At 44.5% G+C, this 17,005-nt stretch overlaps 2 protein-coding genes and 1 long non-coding RNA gene across 3 annotated transcripts; all 3 read left to right on the forward strand.

Moving 5' to 3' along the window:
• Window positions 1-526: 526 nt before the first annotated feature.
• LOC129694858 (uncharacterized) lies at window positions 527-3,178 on the forward strand. The gene is made up of 2 exons (XR_008723059.1): window positions 527-749; window positions 1,827-3,178. It is a non-coding gene; the product is annotated as an uncharacterized LOC129694858 (long non-coding RNA).
• Window positions 3,179-10,717: 7,539 nt separating this feature from the next.
• Window positions 10,718-12,460, forward strand: LOC129694856 (tubulin alpha-2 chain-like). The gene is made up of 4 exons (XM_055631614.1): window positions 10,718-10,796; window positions 10,919-10,989; window positions 11,914-12,171; window positions 12,254-12,460. The coding sequence occupies exons 1-4, from the start codon at window positions 10,718-10,720 to the stop codon at window positions 12,458-12,460; spliced, it is 615 nt and encodes a 204-aa protein (XP_055487589.1).
• Window positions 12,461-12,487: 27 nt separating this feature from the next.
• LOC129694868 (tubulin alpha chain-like) lies at window positions 12,488-13,422 on the forward strand. The gene is made up of 2 exons (XM_055631625.1): window positions 12,488-12,671; window positions 13,145-13,422. The coding sequence occupies exons 1-2, from the start codon at window positions 12,488-12,490 to the stop codon at window positions 13,420-13,422; spliced, it is 462 nt and encodes a 153-aa protein (XP_055487600.1).
• Window positions 13,423-17,005: the final 3,583 nt, after the last annotated feature.

The following is a 17,005-nucleotide window of genomic DNA, read 5'->3' on the forward strand; positions in this document are numbered from 1 at the left end:
TTTTCAGTTGTGTGGAGATCTGTATGTTGAAGATGTATTTTGCCTCTAATATGTCAATTTACCTTAAATGTAGAAGAGCTTATTAAAATCTTCTTACAAAGACCATTAAGTATTTTCTTTCTATCCTCTTTTGGACCCAAGGCATAGCAGAGCTGCCAACTCTCACGAAGAGGTAAGGGAGGGAGAGAGGGAAGGGAGGGAGATCGAGAGAAGAGAGAGAGAGATCGAGAGAAGAGAGGGAGAGAGAGAGATCGAGAGAAAAGAGGGGAGAGATCGAAAGAGAGGGGAGACAGAAGAGAGGGAGAAGGGGGAGAGGGAGATGGGGAGAGGGAGATGGGGAGAGGGAGAAGGGGAAAAGGGGGGAGATCTTGTCCCTCTAAGATCTTTGGTCGTCACCGCTCTCCTGCTCTCACGTCACCACCCGGAGGGCGCGCCCTTTGCGCGTGCACGTCACGCAGGCGCGGCCCGGCTCGCGCGGAGACGGTTTAACGGCCGCGCTCGCGCCGCCACAGGTCACCTGACCCTCCCACCGTCAGCACCAAAGATCTTAGAGGGACAAGATAGACCACTCCTCGAAAAACGCGTAGTATGACGTGTGTGACCGTCGACGCCATATTGTTAAGCATTTATTGGGCTGTAATGGCGTCCTCAGCTAAATCTACATCTCACTGCTCCGCTATCAACTGTTCTAATCGTAAATCTAAACGACCAGAGCTGTCATTCTTTAGGTTCCCCAATAAAAAATAAAGGTAAGGATATATTATTATAATTTTCAGTCGATATTCTGTCGTGAAAATGTTATTTTCTGTTCTCCCATCAACAGCCATTGGGAAATGGGTTTGTCGGTACATTATAAAGTTATTAGACTTATGTTTAATAGATCTTTACTTACCATAATAATAAAGACAGTTTTAACACTTCTGTACATTTTAGGTTTTGTTCTTGTAAGGGATTTATTTCCAAAATATGGCCCGCGGACACATTAGGCCCAGTGGCCACGGGATTTTTCGAGCTCAGATTCGTGTCCGAGAATGCGGCGGCTGTTACCTATTATATCCCTCGAATTGCCGAGACATCACAAGCAAAGATCACAAGCCCGCCGTGATCACAAGCCCGCCCATTCAAATATTATACAACTCTGCTCTATCATCTTTGGGTGCAATGGTGGGTCGGGGGGTTAGGCGGCGGCGGCCGCAATCAAAGATACGAGAGCAGCTCTGCTCTATAATCTTTGGTCGGAATGGGACGGCTGCGCGTTATAATGTGCTATCGTTCCACTCCCTCTCCCCCTTCTCCCTCTCCCCCATCTCCCTGTCCCCCTTCTCCCTCTCCCCCCCTCTCCCCCCCTCCCTCTCCCTCCCTCTCCCCCTTCTCCCTCTCCCCCCTTCTCCCCCTCCCTCTCCCCATCTCCCTCTCCCCATCTCCCTCTCCCCCTTCTCCCTCTCTTCTGTCTCCCCTCTCTTTCGATCTCTCTCTCCCCTCTTTTCTCTCGATCTCTCTCTCTCCCTCTCTCTTCTCTCGATCTCCCTCCCTTCCCTCTCTCCCTCCCTTACCTCTTCGTGAGAGTTGGCAGCTCTGCTATGCCTTGGGTCCAAAAGAGGATAGAAAGAAAATACTTAATGGTCTTTGTAAGAAGATTTTAATAAGCTCTTCTACATTTAAGGTAAATTGACATATTAGAGGCAAAATACATCTTCAACATACAGATCTCCACACAACTGAAAACAATTGCATTTAAGTGATATATCATCCATTGTTCAGGCATGTAGTTATGATCATCTTTCTTCTTATTAGTTAATCCTAAATGATATCTCCTGTAATTTCAGATGTCAACAGTGGGTCCAGAATACTCATCGACAAGATCTCCTGCACCGAACTGCAGAGTATTTGTCAAATAACTGCCGTCTTATGTACATTGTGTGAAATTGTGATTTGTTAACTGCACAAAACTAATGCAAATGGCGATACATGCCTGCATTTGGCCCATACCCCTCTAAACCTGTCCTAACCATCAAATAACCTAACAGAACTGTCATGAGGAAAGATTTAAAAGACTAGGCTTGTATTCACTGGAGTTTAGAAGGATGAGGGGGGATCTTATCATATTGTTTACAGTGTACTATGTTTACAGATTCTGTTGTGCTGCTGAAAGTAAGAATTTAATTGTTCTATCTGGGACAAGCTAGATGCAGGAAAATTGTTCTACATGACAATAAAACCCTCTTGTTAGATGCAAGGGGATCTTATAGAAACATCTAAATGAATAAAAGGACTGAACAAGCTAGATACAGGAAAAATGTTCCCAATGTTGGGCGAGTCCAGAACCAGGGGCCACAGTCTTAGAACAAAGGGGAGGCCATTTAAGACTGAGGTGAGAAAAAACTTTTTCACCCAGAGAGTTGTGAATTTGTGGAATTCCCTGCCACAGAGGGCAGTGGAGGCCAAATTACTGGGTGGATTTAAGAGAGAGTTAGATAGACCTCTAGGGGCTAGTGGAATCAAGGGGTATGGGGAGAAGGCAGGCATGGGTTATCGATTGGGGCTGATCAGTCATGATCACAATGAATGGCGGTGTTGGGTCGAAGTGCCAAATGGCCTCCTCCTGCACCTATTTTCTATATTTCTAAAACACTCATCCAGCAATCCTCGAGCCCACCAGCTCATCCCGTAGTCAATTCATCAGCTTTTCCATAAGAACTTCCATCAGTTCTTGCAAAAGAATGACAATCAGCCAATCTCGATTACCCTCAGCCCATCAAGCAGTCCCTTAATTCGCACAGAAGTCTGAACTATTGAATGCTCACTGCATCTCTTTCCATGTCAGCAAGTTAATATCCAGCTGCATATGAACCATGTGAAAAATGAATAAATAGATGCATGTGGTGCAGTGATTTGTGCAGCACTATAGGCCTGGAGACCAAGAGGAGTTCACCATTGAACGGAGTTTGAACGGGGGGCTTGAGGCCCCCGACCGAGGAAGAACAAAAGGAAGGGACTTGAACTTTATTTCGCCTTCCATCACAGTGAGGAATGTGTAGGAGTCACTTTGGTGAATGTCCGTATTAAAATGTGTTTTTGAGTGCTGTTGCTTTTAATTGTATGACTGACCTGGCCAATGAAATTCCTCGTATATTGCAAAACATACTTGGAAAATAAAATCTGATTATGATTCTGAAAAGCCTTTCCCCATACTCTTTCCTCTCTTTGATCTTTTTGCAGCTGACTGCCTTTCTGTACATGTTGCAAGAGATTGTCGCGGCATCCAGCATCCTCGGAGAATGTAGAATTAAAGGCAGTTTTAAAGATGGTTATTTGCCTCAAAATTGGGTTATTGTATCTCCAGAACCTCCCCAGAGGCTCTGGGAGACACAAGGTTCAAGAGGGAACACAAAAGCCTAATTAGGAAGAATATTAAGAGTAAGATTTTCAATTAAAATACTGTAATTGATGGAAACTTGCCTTTAAATTGGTTCCTGGATGAAACCCTGATGGTTCTCACATTGTCTCTTTAAATTTACTCTCCTTTTCACACTTGCATTAAAACACACAGCCACCACCATTCACAGTGATACTGCCCGGCAGTCTCATAATTACAGTCTACACAGCTACCTTGACAGCCACACAAAATGATGTAAATAAAAATTGTTTTCCTGTTTAAGAAGTTCAATTGAGAATTATTTGAAATTGTGGGGGTTGATACAAAATACTGTTGACCCACAAATGTGTTGATATGAGACATTCACATTTTAAAAATCCATGTCGCAAAAAAAGCAAGAAGGTGCCCATGTTATTTGACCAACTTGCCAGATTAATTTAAATATACACAATGCACAATACAATTTATTTGTCACTTGAACCTCATAGAGGTTGTTGGAGCCCCCGGCGTGCGCTAGAAAAGTGCCGCAGCCATTTAAGCCACGCCGGGCGATGATGTAAGGCCCCGCTCCAGGTCATCCTCGACCCCCGCTACTCGGGCGGAATAATTTGCCGTTGCGGAAGCCCCGAAAAGCGGTCTCCCAGCAGGGACCCGCAGGCTCCGATATTACTGTCTGCCAGGCCTGCGGTTGGAGCCTCCGAATCTCCGGGGCTCGGGTCACAGCAGCGCATGGGTACATATGTAGGTATGTATGCATTAGTTTTGCTCCTAATTCCCTTTTCAAAATCATTAATATATATGGTAAACAGTTGCAGCCCCAACACCAAGCCTTGTGGCAAAAAAATCCAGAAGATTAGTCAAACATGATTTTCCTTTCATAAATCCATGTTGACTTGGACAGATCCTTTTACTGCTATCCAAATGCCCCATTATTGCATCTTTAATAATTGACTCCAGCATCTTTCACACCACCAAAGTCGGGCTAACTGGTCTGTAATTTTCCGTTTTCTCTCACGCTCCTTTCTTGAAAAGTGGGATAGCATTAGCTATCCTCCAATCCACAGGAGCTGATCGTAAATCTATTGATCGTTGGAAAATGAAAATATATATAAATATATATGTATGTGTATATATGCATGTATGTGTATATATGCATGTATATGTGTGTATATACGCATGTGTATATATATATATATGTGTATATATGTATGCATATAAATGTATCAATATGTATGCATTTGTGTATGTGTGTGTATATATGTGTGTGTGTATAAATATATATATATGCATATATTTATTATTACTATATAATTATATATATAATTGCCTTTATGGTTTATGTATATCATCTTACAAGACAAATAAATTAATAGTGATGATTTAAATCAAAGTTGCTTCTGATACATGAGAATAAACTATTATCTCTAACTTGCCTCTCACACACAGACACACATTCATATAAATATATTAAATATATATACGTTAAATTTAATTTTTTGCAGTGTGTGTTAAAGCAATACAATGCAAGCGAAACTACACAAAGGAGGGGTCTGTTCCCGCTACAAGATACTTGAGGATCTTTGCTTTGGATCAAAGATTATAGCGGAGCTCTATAATCTTTGCTTTGAATCACAGCGGGTGGAATACCGGAAGTCGAGTGTCGCTGTAACAAATGGCGGCCGTGACGTTCCGTTGCGTACTACACGTCAGCCCATTGAATTTCGAAGGAGTGGTCTATCTTGTCCCTCTACGATCTTTGGTCAGCACCAAAGATCTTAGAGGACGACGCTGCCCGGTGATTGACAGCGGATGGGGGCAGGGCCCATCGGCGCGGCACCGCCATGAATCTCCAGCGCCCTGAATCCCGGCTCAGCTCAGGCGGTGCCCGCGCCCCGAACCCCTCCCCCAGCCCCACCCCCGCCTCACTCAGTGCGGCAGGTTCAATCCCCAGCCCCGACCACAGCAACACATCACATCCAATGCATCCCATACATGGATAATATTTAATTAATGGAAACTAAAATTCATCTTCTGCTCGACCTTGGAAGGTGTCAATAAAAGCCCAGATGATACAAATATTAATATAATTAATGTAAATTGCTGGAGTAACTCAGCAGGACAGGCAGCATCTTTGGAGAGAAAGAATGGGCGACGTTCCTGGTCGAGACCCTTCTCCAGTCTGAGAATACGGGGAGAGGGAGACATAGAGATAAGGACGTGTAAGGTGTGAAAACGAGACATCAAAGGGGTTAGGGATCAAGAAAATAGTTAATTGGGAGAAGGTGATAACGAAACTCACAGTGATATCATTTAATCACGGGACAGTCAGACTGGTCGGAGAACGGAAGGGTTTGGGTGGAGATAGAGGGAAAGCAAAGGTTAGATAAGGCAATATTCATACTGCTGGAGTGTAAGCTGCCCAAGCCAAATATGAGGTGCTGTTCCTCCAATTTACTCTGTGCCTCACTCTGACAGTGGAGGAGGCCACGGACAGAAACGTCAGTAACTCAGCAGGACAGTATATCTGGAGAGAAGGAATGGGTGCGTTTCGGTTTGAGACCCCTCTTCAGACTTCTAGTCTGCCTTGCCAAGTTACTCCATTAATTGAATTTACTTGTCTGAGGCTTTTATTCAACCATATTAAGCAGCAGAGAAGTTGCCGCTCGGCCAAACAAGGATATCCCACCTTTCAACAGGAACACAGCTGATCTGATTTGAACCTCTCTCCTAATGGCTCACATGGTTCTTTTCCTCATTTCTTATAAACAATATATGCAATTGTGCCTTCAGCATAATAGACAATAGACAATAGGTGCAGGAGTAGGCCATTCGGTCCTTCGAGCCAGCACGGCCATTCAATGTGATCATGGCTGATCATCCCCAATTTGTACCCCGTTCCTGTCTTCTCCCCATATCCCCTGATTTCATATTTTTAAGAGCCCTATCTAGCTCTCTCTTGAAAGCATCCAGAGAACCCACCTCCACTGCCCTCTGAGGCAGAGAATTCCACAGACTCACACTCTCTGTGAGAAAAAGTGTTTCCTCGTCGCCGTTCAAAATGGTTTACTCCTTATTATTAAACTGTGGCCCCTGGTTCTGGACTCCCCTAACATCTGGAACAGGTTTCCTGCCTCTGGTGTGTCCAAACCCTTAACAATCTTATATGCTTCCATGAGAGACCCTCTCATCCTTCTAAACTCCAGAGTATGCAAGCCCAGCTGCTCCATTCTCTCAGCATATGACAGTCCTGCCATCCCTGGAATTAACCTTGTAAACCTAATAGCCAGAATGTCCTTCCTCAAATTAGGGGAGCAAATCCACACACAATACTCCAGGTGTGGTCTCACTAGGGCTCTGTACAATTGCAGAAGGACCTTGTTGCTCCTATATTCCATTCCTCTAGTTATAAAGGCCAACATGCCATTCGCTTTCTTCACTGCCTGCTGTACCTGCATGCTTACTTTCAAAGACTGATGAACAAGGACCAGATCCAGATCCCATTGTACTTCCCCTTTTCCCAACCTGACGCCATTTAGATAGTAATCTGCCTTCCTGTATTTGCTCCCAAAGTGGATAACCTCACATTTATCCGCATTAAACCTCATCTGCCATGCATCTTCCCACTCCCCCAACCTGTCCCAGTCACCCTGCATTCTCATAGCATCCTCCTCACAATTCACACTGCCACCCAGCTTTGTGTCATCTGCAAAATTGCTAATGTTACTTTGAATCATGGCTTGTTACCAGACTCAATGTTGTCTGTCCTGTTAGTGCCGGTCATTAAGGACAAAGCTGGTAAAGTAGGCAGCCTAAATAATTACAGGCCCAAAGCTTTAGCCAGCATATTGTCAAAAGTTTTAGAAAGAGTTCTGCTAGATAGAATAAATGAGTTTGTTAACTCCACAGATAACCAGTTTGGCTTTAAAGCTAAACATGGCACTGATTTATGCATATATGCCTTAAAGGAGATTGTAAACAAATATAGAGGCAAACACTCTTCAATCCGTATGTGCTCTATTGATGCTTCCAAAGCCTTTGACCGTGTTAATCACAGAAAGTAGCAATGTTACAAAAGTTTGAGATTTAAAAAATGAAGTCTGCAATTTATCCCATCAGATAAACCATAAAAAGTAGCGTAATTTGACACCTAATTCACTTTCATATCTCAAGTATTTAAAATGTTATGGCCATTTTCATACTCGGAAATTAGCATCTTGTCCCCTATTGATTTTCTATGGACATATCAAAAAAGCTGTGATCGTGGACAGTCAAAAGCCCATAACCTTCTTAAAAATTAAGAGAACTGAATGAAATTTTCAGTTATCATAGATTGAAGCATTCTGAAACAAATATAAAACAATCTTACTTGGATGACCTGAAATTAAAGCATATAATTAGTTAGTTACCCAATTGTAGCTAATTTCAAACTTCAATTACTAGATCTAAACATCTATCCATTTCTTAATAAATGATTAACATTTTTAAAATAGCCTAAGTGTCCAAATAATATTCACAAATAATTCACAATAAAACATGATTTTTAAATCTCATTTACATTAATTTATAGGAAGGAATTTAGTGTTCAATTGCAGTAAATTAAAGCCCATTTAAATCAGCTTTCTAGTGGGCTCCTGTTCACGCGCTGGTTTAGAACGTTCGCATTGCGGTAGATTTGTGCCCTCAAATGCCCAGAAAAATACTGCAGGATATAATGGGCCCAAAATTAGCTACTCGCAACTTTAAACTTTGTATAAAGGGATCTTAAGAAGCCCTTTTTAATGTAAAAATAAACAGCCTACCTTCTGTTGTCCCCTGTATGAGATCCGGCCGGTTGCCGGCGGTCGCGGGTTTAGAGGTTAATTTTTAAACTACTATAACAATTAGATAAAGCCCTTAAAAGTAATAATAGCTAAAGCGACGGAATCTTCCAGCGATTTTTAATCAATAATTAACTAGGCTGAACATCCTCGATTTGAACAGCCTAGGGAAAATCGCATTTTAAACCCGCCCCCCTCTAAACGGCGCCAAAATGCATTTTATTGGGATGTTATGTGATAAACCAACAAAAAGTTGTGCATAATTGTGAAGTGGAAGGAAAACGATACATGGTTTTCAAATTTTTTTACAAATAAAAAACTGAAAAGTGTGGCATGCAAAAGTATTCAGCCTCCCTGAGTCAATACTTTGTAGAACCACCTTTCGCTGCAATTACAACTGCAAGTCTTTTGGGGTATGTCACTACCAGCTTTGCACACAGTAAATCTCCTCTGTACTCTCTCTATTTTGTTGACGTCTGTCCTAAAATTTGGCGACCAGAATTGTACACCATATTCCACAATTGGTTTCACCAATGACTTGTACAATTTTAACATTACAACCCAAGTTCTATACTCACTGCTCTGATTTATAAAGGCCAGCACACCAAAATATTTCTTTACCACGCTATCTACATGAGATTCTATCTTCAGGGAACTATGCACAGTTGTTCCTAGTTCCATCTGTACAACTTCATTCCTCAATTCACTACCATTTACCATGTACGTCCTATTTTGATTTGTCCTGCCAAGATGTAACATCTCACACATATCAGCATTAAACTCTATCTGCCATCTTTCAGCCCACTCTTCCAAATGGCCTAAATCTCTCTATAGGCTTTGAAAATCGACTTCATTATCCACAACACCACCTATCTTATTATCATCTGCATACTTACTAATCCAATTTACCACACCATCATCCAGATCATTGATGTATATGACAAGCAACAATGGACCCAACACAGATCCCTGAGGCACCTCACTAGTCACCGGCCTCCAACCTGACAAACAGTTTTCCACCATTACTCTCTGGTATCTCCCATTCAGCCACTGTTGAATCCATCTTGCTACTCCACTATGAATACCCAACAATTGAACATTCTTAACCAACCTTCCAAGTGGAAACTTGTCAAAGGCCTTACTGAAGTCCATATATACAACATCCACCGCTTTACCCTCATCAATTTCCCTAGTAACCTCTTCAAAAAAATCAAGAAGTTTAGACAAACATGACCTTCCAGGCACAAACCCATGTTGATTAATCCTAATTATACCCTGTTTATCCAGATGATTATATATATTATCTCTAAGTATCCTTTCCATTAATTTGCCCGCCACTAACATCAAACTACGAGGTCGGAAATTGCTAGGTTTACTCTGAGAATCCTTTTTTTTTTAACAATGGAAGAACATGCGCAGTACGCCAAACCTCCGGCACCATTCCCGTTTCTAATGACATTTGAAATATTTCAAATCCCTAAGTCCACCAAACCAAAGGTATGGCCATTAGTTCAATTGTACCCCAAATTGACAGCTTGTTTCGGGTCGATGGATCAGTTGCTACCTGTAGGCGGTGTAATCCTTTCAGCCGATATTGGGGCTGTGCCATAAAGTTCACACCCCTCCGAGGGTGTTGCCAGTCTCTTCTTAGATCGTTGCACAGATGAGGTGCTCCCCCGTTCTCATCCTGTGTTGGGGTTCATCATCTTGATCTAGAAGCTATCTTATCCCTGGGTTTGGACAGCTTCTTTAGGTATGTAAAGAGAAAAACATCTTTAAGATCAAAGTTGTTTCCTTAAGGACTGAAAAGGGTGAATTTATTATGGGGAACAAGGAAATTTGGGATAAGTTGAACAGGTACTTTGGATCTGTCTTCACTAAGGAGGACAGACAATTGCTGCCCATTATCTAATGCGGACATCATTTGACCCCGCCCTTTAGTATAAACGACCAATCAGTGCCCGCCCGCCACTGGCTGGCACATAGCAACCATTCTTCCGGCCGACCAATCAGACGACGGGCCTCTCCCATAATGACGGGGTATAAATAGCGCGACCGGCGGCGTCAGCCAGTCACTGTCGAGGGCTGCGGTGATCACTGGACATTATGGTGGGTGACGTGCTAGAAATCTGAGGAGTGATTGGTGAACGGGAGCCCTCTGTGGGCGGCGTGCACCAATCGGAGAAATGCGAGCGGTGCTAAGAGAATCCTGTTATCGCCGGGAGACCCTGTTATCAGCGGGACGTGCACACAGACGGGGGTGGGTTTCTTGGGACGGGATCGGGGGAGGCGGAGGGGGAGGGGTTATACTTGGAGCATAGGAAGAAGCGCCGGGTGACTTACCCCCCACCCCATTTTCTCAGTCTGTCAAAACGTATCCACATCCGATACTAATCCCGCCCCCCCCCCCCCCCCCCCCCCCCATCTCCACCATGGGTGTATTTCAGTTCACGTCGGCCAGCCGGGTGCCAGATCGGCAACGTTTGCTGGAAGCTGTATTGCCTGGAGCACGGGATCCAGCCGGATGGACAAGACCAGTGAGACGGGGGCGGGCAAGCACGTCCGGCGGGCTGTGGTCATCGACTTGGAGCCCACGGTGATCGGTAGTTTGGAGTGGCTGGCGAAGGCTCATTTGTCTGGAATTGTCTCAAAACCTCCCCGCGTCGGGAAGGAAGGGCGTTTGTGGCGCTGATTAATTCTCTGTTCCCTCTTCCCTCCCCTGCAGACGAGGTGCGGACCGGCACCTACCCGCAGCTCTTCCGCCCCGCGCAGCTCATCACGGGAAAGGAGGACAAGGCCAATAACTAAGCCCGGGGGCACTGCTCGGTCGGCAAGGAGATCGTGGACCTGGTGCTGGATCGCATAGGGAAGGCGGTAGGTGGACATTGAATGGAGCTTCCCAGAATTCTTGTATTACCACGGAACTTCCGAGAGCGTGTTCCTGTCCCGAGCGTCATCTGAGAACTGGGTGTCCAGTGCACTTAGCGTACTTTAACGCCTTGCCCAATCCACTGTGATATTTCCAAACCTCAGGAAAAGAGTTCTCAAAATGTACCCTACGTATATATATCGTATTTGCATAAATATCTATCAGGCCTCCGAAATGAATCATCGAGATTTGGCCCAGCAATCCGCATGAATCCTCTATTACAGTTTCCATACAGTATCTCTCCATGATTCCATGAATTACATTATTTGAATAAATATCTATCAAGCCTCCGACAACAAAAACAATCCAGGTATTTATTTTGCTAAAAGCCTCAAATCCTGGCATAATCTAGAGAAACTCATCTGCGCCCTCATCTATGTCTGCACGTCCTTCCAGAAATGGAGCAACCGGAACAGTACATATTGCTCTCAACACAGACTTTCCAGAGCTGTATATCTTTATTGACATGTCAATCCAAATTTAGCTCAGCTGTCCCTTGCTGTAACACGTCGGAGGCCGAAAAACGTTCCGAATTTCGGAAGTGATTTGGACAGAAATGTGGATGGGAAGTGTCCACACGTATGGCGACTCAATATAGACAAACCCTCCCAGCCCAGACTGCCAACCAGATTAGCATTTAGGTGTAGGCATAGGTTATGAATAAACCATGTCGCGCGATCATTCGAGTCCTATTTTCGTGCGCTCAACCTCAGATGTAGCTTGGTAGCGTTCATCAGTAACGTCACATCCTGTCGTCTATTGATTATTTTTGCGTTTGAATTTCACCCTAGGCCGACCAGTGCACCGGACTGCAGGGGTTCCTGATCTTCCACACTTTCGGGGGCGGCACCGGCTCGGGCGTCATCTCCCTCCTCATGGAGAGATTGTCCGTCGACTACGGCAAGAAATCCAAGCTGGAATTTTCCGTCTACCCGGCGCCGCAGATCTCCACCGCCGTGGTCGAGCCCTACAACGCGGTGCTGGTCACCCACTGCACCCTGGAGCACTCCGACTGCGCCTTCATGGTGGACAACGAGGCCATTTACGACGTGTGTCGGCGGATCCTGGACATCTGGACATCTGGACATCGAGCGCCCCACCTACACCAACCTCAACTGCTTGGTCGTGCAGATCGTGTCGTCCATCACCGCCTCGCTGCGCTTCGATGGTGCCCTCAACGTGGACCTGACCAAGTTCCAGACCAACCTGGTCCTCTACCCGCGCATTCACTTCCCGCTCGCCACCTACGCGCCCCTGATATCGGTCGAGAATCTTACCACGAGCAATTATCGGTCGCCGAAATCACCAACCCCTGCTTCGAGCCGGCCAACCAGATAGTGAAGTGCGACCCCCGCCAGGGCAAGCATGTTGTACCGCGGGGACGTGGTGCCCAAGGACGTCAACGCCACCATCGCCACCATCAAGAGCAAGCGCTCTATCCAGTTCGTGGAGTGGATGCCGACCGGGTTCAAGTTGAGTGAAGGATTTGGGACAAAACTGTGTGTCCCGGTGGAGGAGGGACATTGGCTCTGTTTGTCCGAGACCTCAGGTGAACGGCCCGTCTAAAAATGTTAAATAGGTTACAACAATTGAACAAGTACCTCCCTCTCTCTCACCATTGTACCCTCCCTACTCAACTATGTAGTCGTCTCATGGGAATGTTCTAACCCCGTCCTAACATTTGCAGGAGACATTCTGTCCTGATGCCGGCGCTCGGGATGGAGGAGAGTGGGTGGTTTTGAAGTAATTCACGAGCATGGAGACGATGGGCCGAAGTATCTCTTTCTACTGGGTAATCGGTCAGTAATAATACTCCAGGGAACATTGAGCTTCGATAGGGGCGGACGTAAAGAATTGGGTCCATCACTTAATTGCCACGTTCCCCTTTCCAGCGGCCTCGACCGGGGAACAGGAGCTCTTCAATTCACACAGAACACGGGGTTTACATTTCGAAGGGGTTGGGACGAGCTAGCATGTTCCATGAATGGATATCCAATGTCTGCACTTTCCCTACCCCCGAAGGTGGGCATCAACTACCAGCATCCGACGGTGGTGCCGGAGGGCGACCTGGCCACGTGAGCAACACCACCGCCATCGCCATAGCCTGGTCCCGCCTGGACCTGAGGTTCGACAAGATGTACGCCAAGCGGGCCTTTGTCCACTGGTACGTGGGAGATGGGCTGGAGGAAGGGGAGTTCCAGGACGCGCGGGAGGACATGGCGTCGCTGGAGAAGGACTGTCAAGAGGTGGCCCTGGATTCCACCGACCTTACAAGAGCAGAGGAGGAAGGAGAGGAGTAGACGATATTGCTTAAAATTAAAATGTTTAATCAAATATCACAGAGCAACGTTAGATTTGGAAAGTAGGTTTAATAAGAAAACATTGTAATACCGAAAATAAATGTATTTGACAAAATAATGTATTTGGAAGTCTATAGGCTTGACCTTTGAAAATCAAGAGGGCATTTTCACCGTGTGGGACAGAGAGGTGCTCGCTGGCGGCAGAACGACGTTTGCGACAGAAATGACCAGCAGGGGGCGGTCATATCACTGCGAAACTGACTAATAGAAGCAGGGGATGTTGAAAGATTGGCCACACTCACACATGGTGATTAGAACCCGTAGTCAAGAGAAACACAACGGAGTTTTCTATACACATACTTATTGTGAATCAGAGAGAGAGAGAGAGAGAGAGAGAGCAAACTCTAATAAGCCTGTTGTCGGAGCCACATTCTGAGTGACACTAATGTACATCCTCCCTCTTAAAGAATTAAAAGCGAAATGCAAAACTACCGATAACTGCTAAGGCTAAAATACAACGTATACTTCTGACTATAAACATCACACATAGTACATGGCAGCAAGGAAGTTCAGTAGGCCATTCTGCCCTTCGAGCCAATACCTCCATTCAATGTGATCATGGCTGATCATTCCCAATCAGTACCCCGTTCATGCCTTCTCCCCATATCCCCTGACTCCGCTATCTGTAAGATCCCTATCTTGCTCTCTCTTGAAAGTATCCAGAGAACCGGCATCCATCGCCCTCTGAGGCAGAGAATTCCACAGACTCACAACTCTCTTTGTGAAAAAGTGCTTCCTCGTCTCCGTTCTAAATGACTTGCCTCATATTCTTAAACTGCGGCCCCTGGTGTGGACCTCTCCAACATCGGGAACATGTTTCCTGCCTCGAGCGTGTCCAAACACTTAATAATCTTAAATGTTTCAATAACAAACCCTCTCATCCTTCTGAACTCCAGAGTTAGCCCAGCCGCTCCATTCTCTCTGCACATGACAGTCCCGCCATCCCGGGAATTAACCTTGTAAACCTACGTTGCGTCCCTCAATAGCAAGAATGTCCTTCCTCAAACAGCTGGAGGAATTCAGCAGATTGAGCAGCATAACCGAGGAAATTTAATTGTTGATATTTTGGGCCGATGCTCTGCTTCACAAATGAAAGTGTAGAGGGCAGATCGCTGGATACTGCTGACTCCCTAAAGACACTTCCATTGACTACTGCAAGATCCTGCTTTAGTACATGTTGTTCCAGCCATACATTAAGAAGCTTGTGTAGCTGGAAGTTGCCAAATACTGTATGCTGATAATGGCGCTGAATTGGACGAGTCGACATACTTTTTGCGTCATACCTTCTCGTAATCTGGCCATTGATGTTTTTAGGCCTTTCTAGAGATGCGACTGACTAGGTGGTGTTTAAGAAATAACAATGCAATAGCACGATCCAGATGGGGGGACGGTAAGAGTTGTAGAACACGAACCAAGTGTGTTTAATGGTCCTATGCACGGGCAAAAGAACAATTAAAGGATTCCTTGCTGCAGTCTAACGGGTCGGTTAACGCAAACACACAAATATAAGTATAACGCATGTCGTAACCCCTGACACCGGTACTAATCAATAATCTATCTACCTCTGCCTTGAAACAAATTATTGGAGTATTTTTGTCATTAACATTTCCGCTCTGAAATATACCAACTGTCTAGCCGGTGTTAAAATCTTCAGCGAAACACATAGTGCTGGGGAAAGTCAATGGGCAAGGCAACATCTGCGGAGGAACATGAGGGGGGACCTCATTGAAATATGCAGAATAGTGAAAGGCTTTGAGAGGGTTGATGTGGAGAGGACGTTTAACCTAGTGGAGCAGTCTTGGACTAGAGGTCATCCCTTATTGGCATGGGAAACAACATGCCAATAAGGGATGAATCGTTTGATCAAAAAATCCGGCGTCAGCGAGTTATCGAACACATTGTGTCCATGCCGCGCGTGAGGTAGTCGGGCCATTTGCTAATCCCACTATCTGCCACGGCTGTGATTCGGATCTGCGCTCTTCGATGAAAGGGAGATATGAGATAGTCTGGGAGGTTTCTCCTATTTAATGAATGGCATTATTGTGATGTATTAGATCTCGGTGGATGTGGATAAAGTGACCTATCGTTTCTTCAGGATAGAGTAGGTATGTTGCAAAACCTACCTGAATCGTCGTTGAGAATCTGCCCCAGCCCGTGTGCGCGATTTTGGCGCTGTTTAGAGGGGGCGGGTTTAAAACGCCCCCTCTAAACACTTTACTAGGCTGTTGCAATCGAAAATGTTCAGCCTAGTAAATCATTAACACAAAATCGCTGAAAGACCCCGTCGCAAAAGGTATTATTAGTTTTTATGGCCTTGTATAATAGTTATAGTAGTTTAAAAATTACTCTCTAAAAACCCGCGACCTCTCGCAGCCCCAGGGTTTTATAAAGCAAACAATTAAAGGTATGTACCTTATTTTTACATTAAAAGGGGCGTCTTAAGAACCCTGTATATAAAGTTTTCTATAGCGAGTAGTTCATTTTGGGCTCTTTATATCCCGCAGTATTTTTCTGGACATTTGAGGGCACAAATCCAGCGCAATGTGAACGTTCTAAACCAGCGCGTTCACAGGAACCCACTAGAAAGCTGATTTCAAATGGACTTTAATTTACTGCAATTGAACACTAAATTCCTTCCATTTGGCCTATAAATTAATGTAAATGAGATTTTAAAATCATGTTTTATTGTGAATTATTTATGAATATTATTTGGACACTTGGGCTATTTAAAAACGTTAATCATTTATTAAGAAATGGATAGATGTTTAGATCTAGTAATTGAAGTTTGAAATTAGCTAAACTTGGGTAACTAACTAATTATATGCTTTAATTTCAGGTCATCCAAGTTAGATTATTTTATGTTACACAAAAAAGCTGGAGAAACTCAGCGGGTGCAGCAGCATCTATGGAGCGAAGGAAATAGGCAACGTTTCGGGCCGAAACCCTTCTTCAGACTTCAGACTAGATTATTTTATGTTTGTTTCAGAATGGTTCAATCTACGATAACTGAAAATTTCATTCAGTTCTCTTAATTTTTAAGAAGGTTATGGCCTTTTGACAGAACACGATCACAGCTTTTTTGTTATGTCCCTAGAAAATCAATAGGGAACAAGATGCTAATTTCCGAGTATGCAAATGGCCATAACCTTTTAAATACTTGAGATATGAAAGTGAATTAGGTGTCAAATTAAACTTCTTTTTATGCTTTATCTGATGGGATAAATTACAGACTTGATTTCTTAAATCTCAAAATTTTGTAACATTGCTAGATAGAGTACTCATAAATTAGAGGGTATAGTCTTCCGGTTAGAGAAGCAAGATTAGTGAAGGGCAGTTTCCACAAAGGGGAGTGCGAGTCCGGAACGAGCTGTCGGAAGAAGCGAATGGAGCGGGTGGAGGTATAATTGTTTTTAAACATTTGGACAGATATATGAACTGGTAAGGTTGCGAGGGATATCGGCTAAATACAGGCAGGTGGGACTAGCCCAGCAATTTAACCCGATCGGCAAGGACAATGCTGACC

This window comes from Leucoraja erinacea, unplaced genomic scaffold, assembly GCF_028641065.1.
Source record: "Leucoraja erinacea ecotype New England unplaced genomic scaffold, Leri_hhj_1 Leri_82S, whole genome shotgun sequence".
NCBI classification, from domain to species: Eukaryota; Metazoa; Chordata; class Chondrichthyes; order Rajiformes; family Rajidae; genus Leucoraja; species Leucoraja erinaceus.

Excerpts from the sequence above, each read along its gene's own strand:
- LOC129694856 (XM_055631614.1), top strand. The coding sequence starts at position 10,718 with ATGGACAAGACCAGTGAGACGGGGGCGGGCAAGCACGTCCGGCGGGCT. Across the intron at positions 10,797-10,918 it reads CTTGGAGCCCACGGTGATCG|ACGAGGTGCGGACCGGCACC; the intron begins GTAGTTTGGAGT and ends CCTCCCCTGCAG. Across the intron at positions 12,172-12,253 it reads ACAACGAGGCCATTTACGAC|ATCGTGTCGTCCATCACCGC; the intron begins GTGTGTCGGCGG and ends TTGGTCGTGCAG.
- LOC129694868 (XM_055631625.1), top strand. The coding sequence starts at position 12,488 with ATGTTGTACCGCGGGGACGTGGTGCCCAAGGACGTCAACGCCACCATC. Across the intron at positions 12,672-13,144 it reads CTGTTTGTCCGAGACCTCAG|GTGGGCATCAACTACCAGCA; the intron begins GTGAACGGCCCG and ends CTACCCCCGAAG.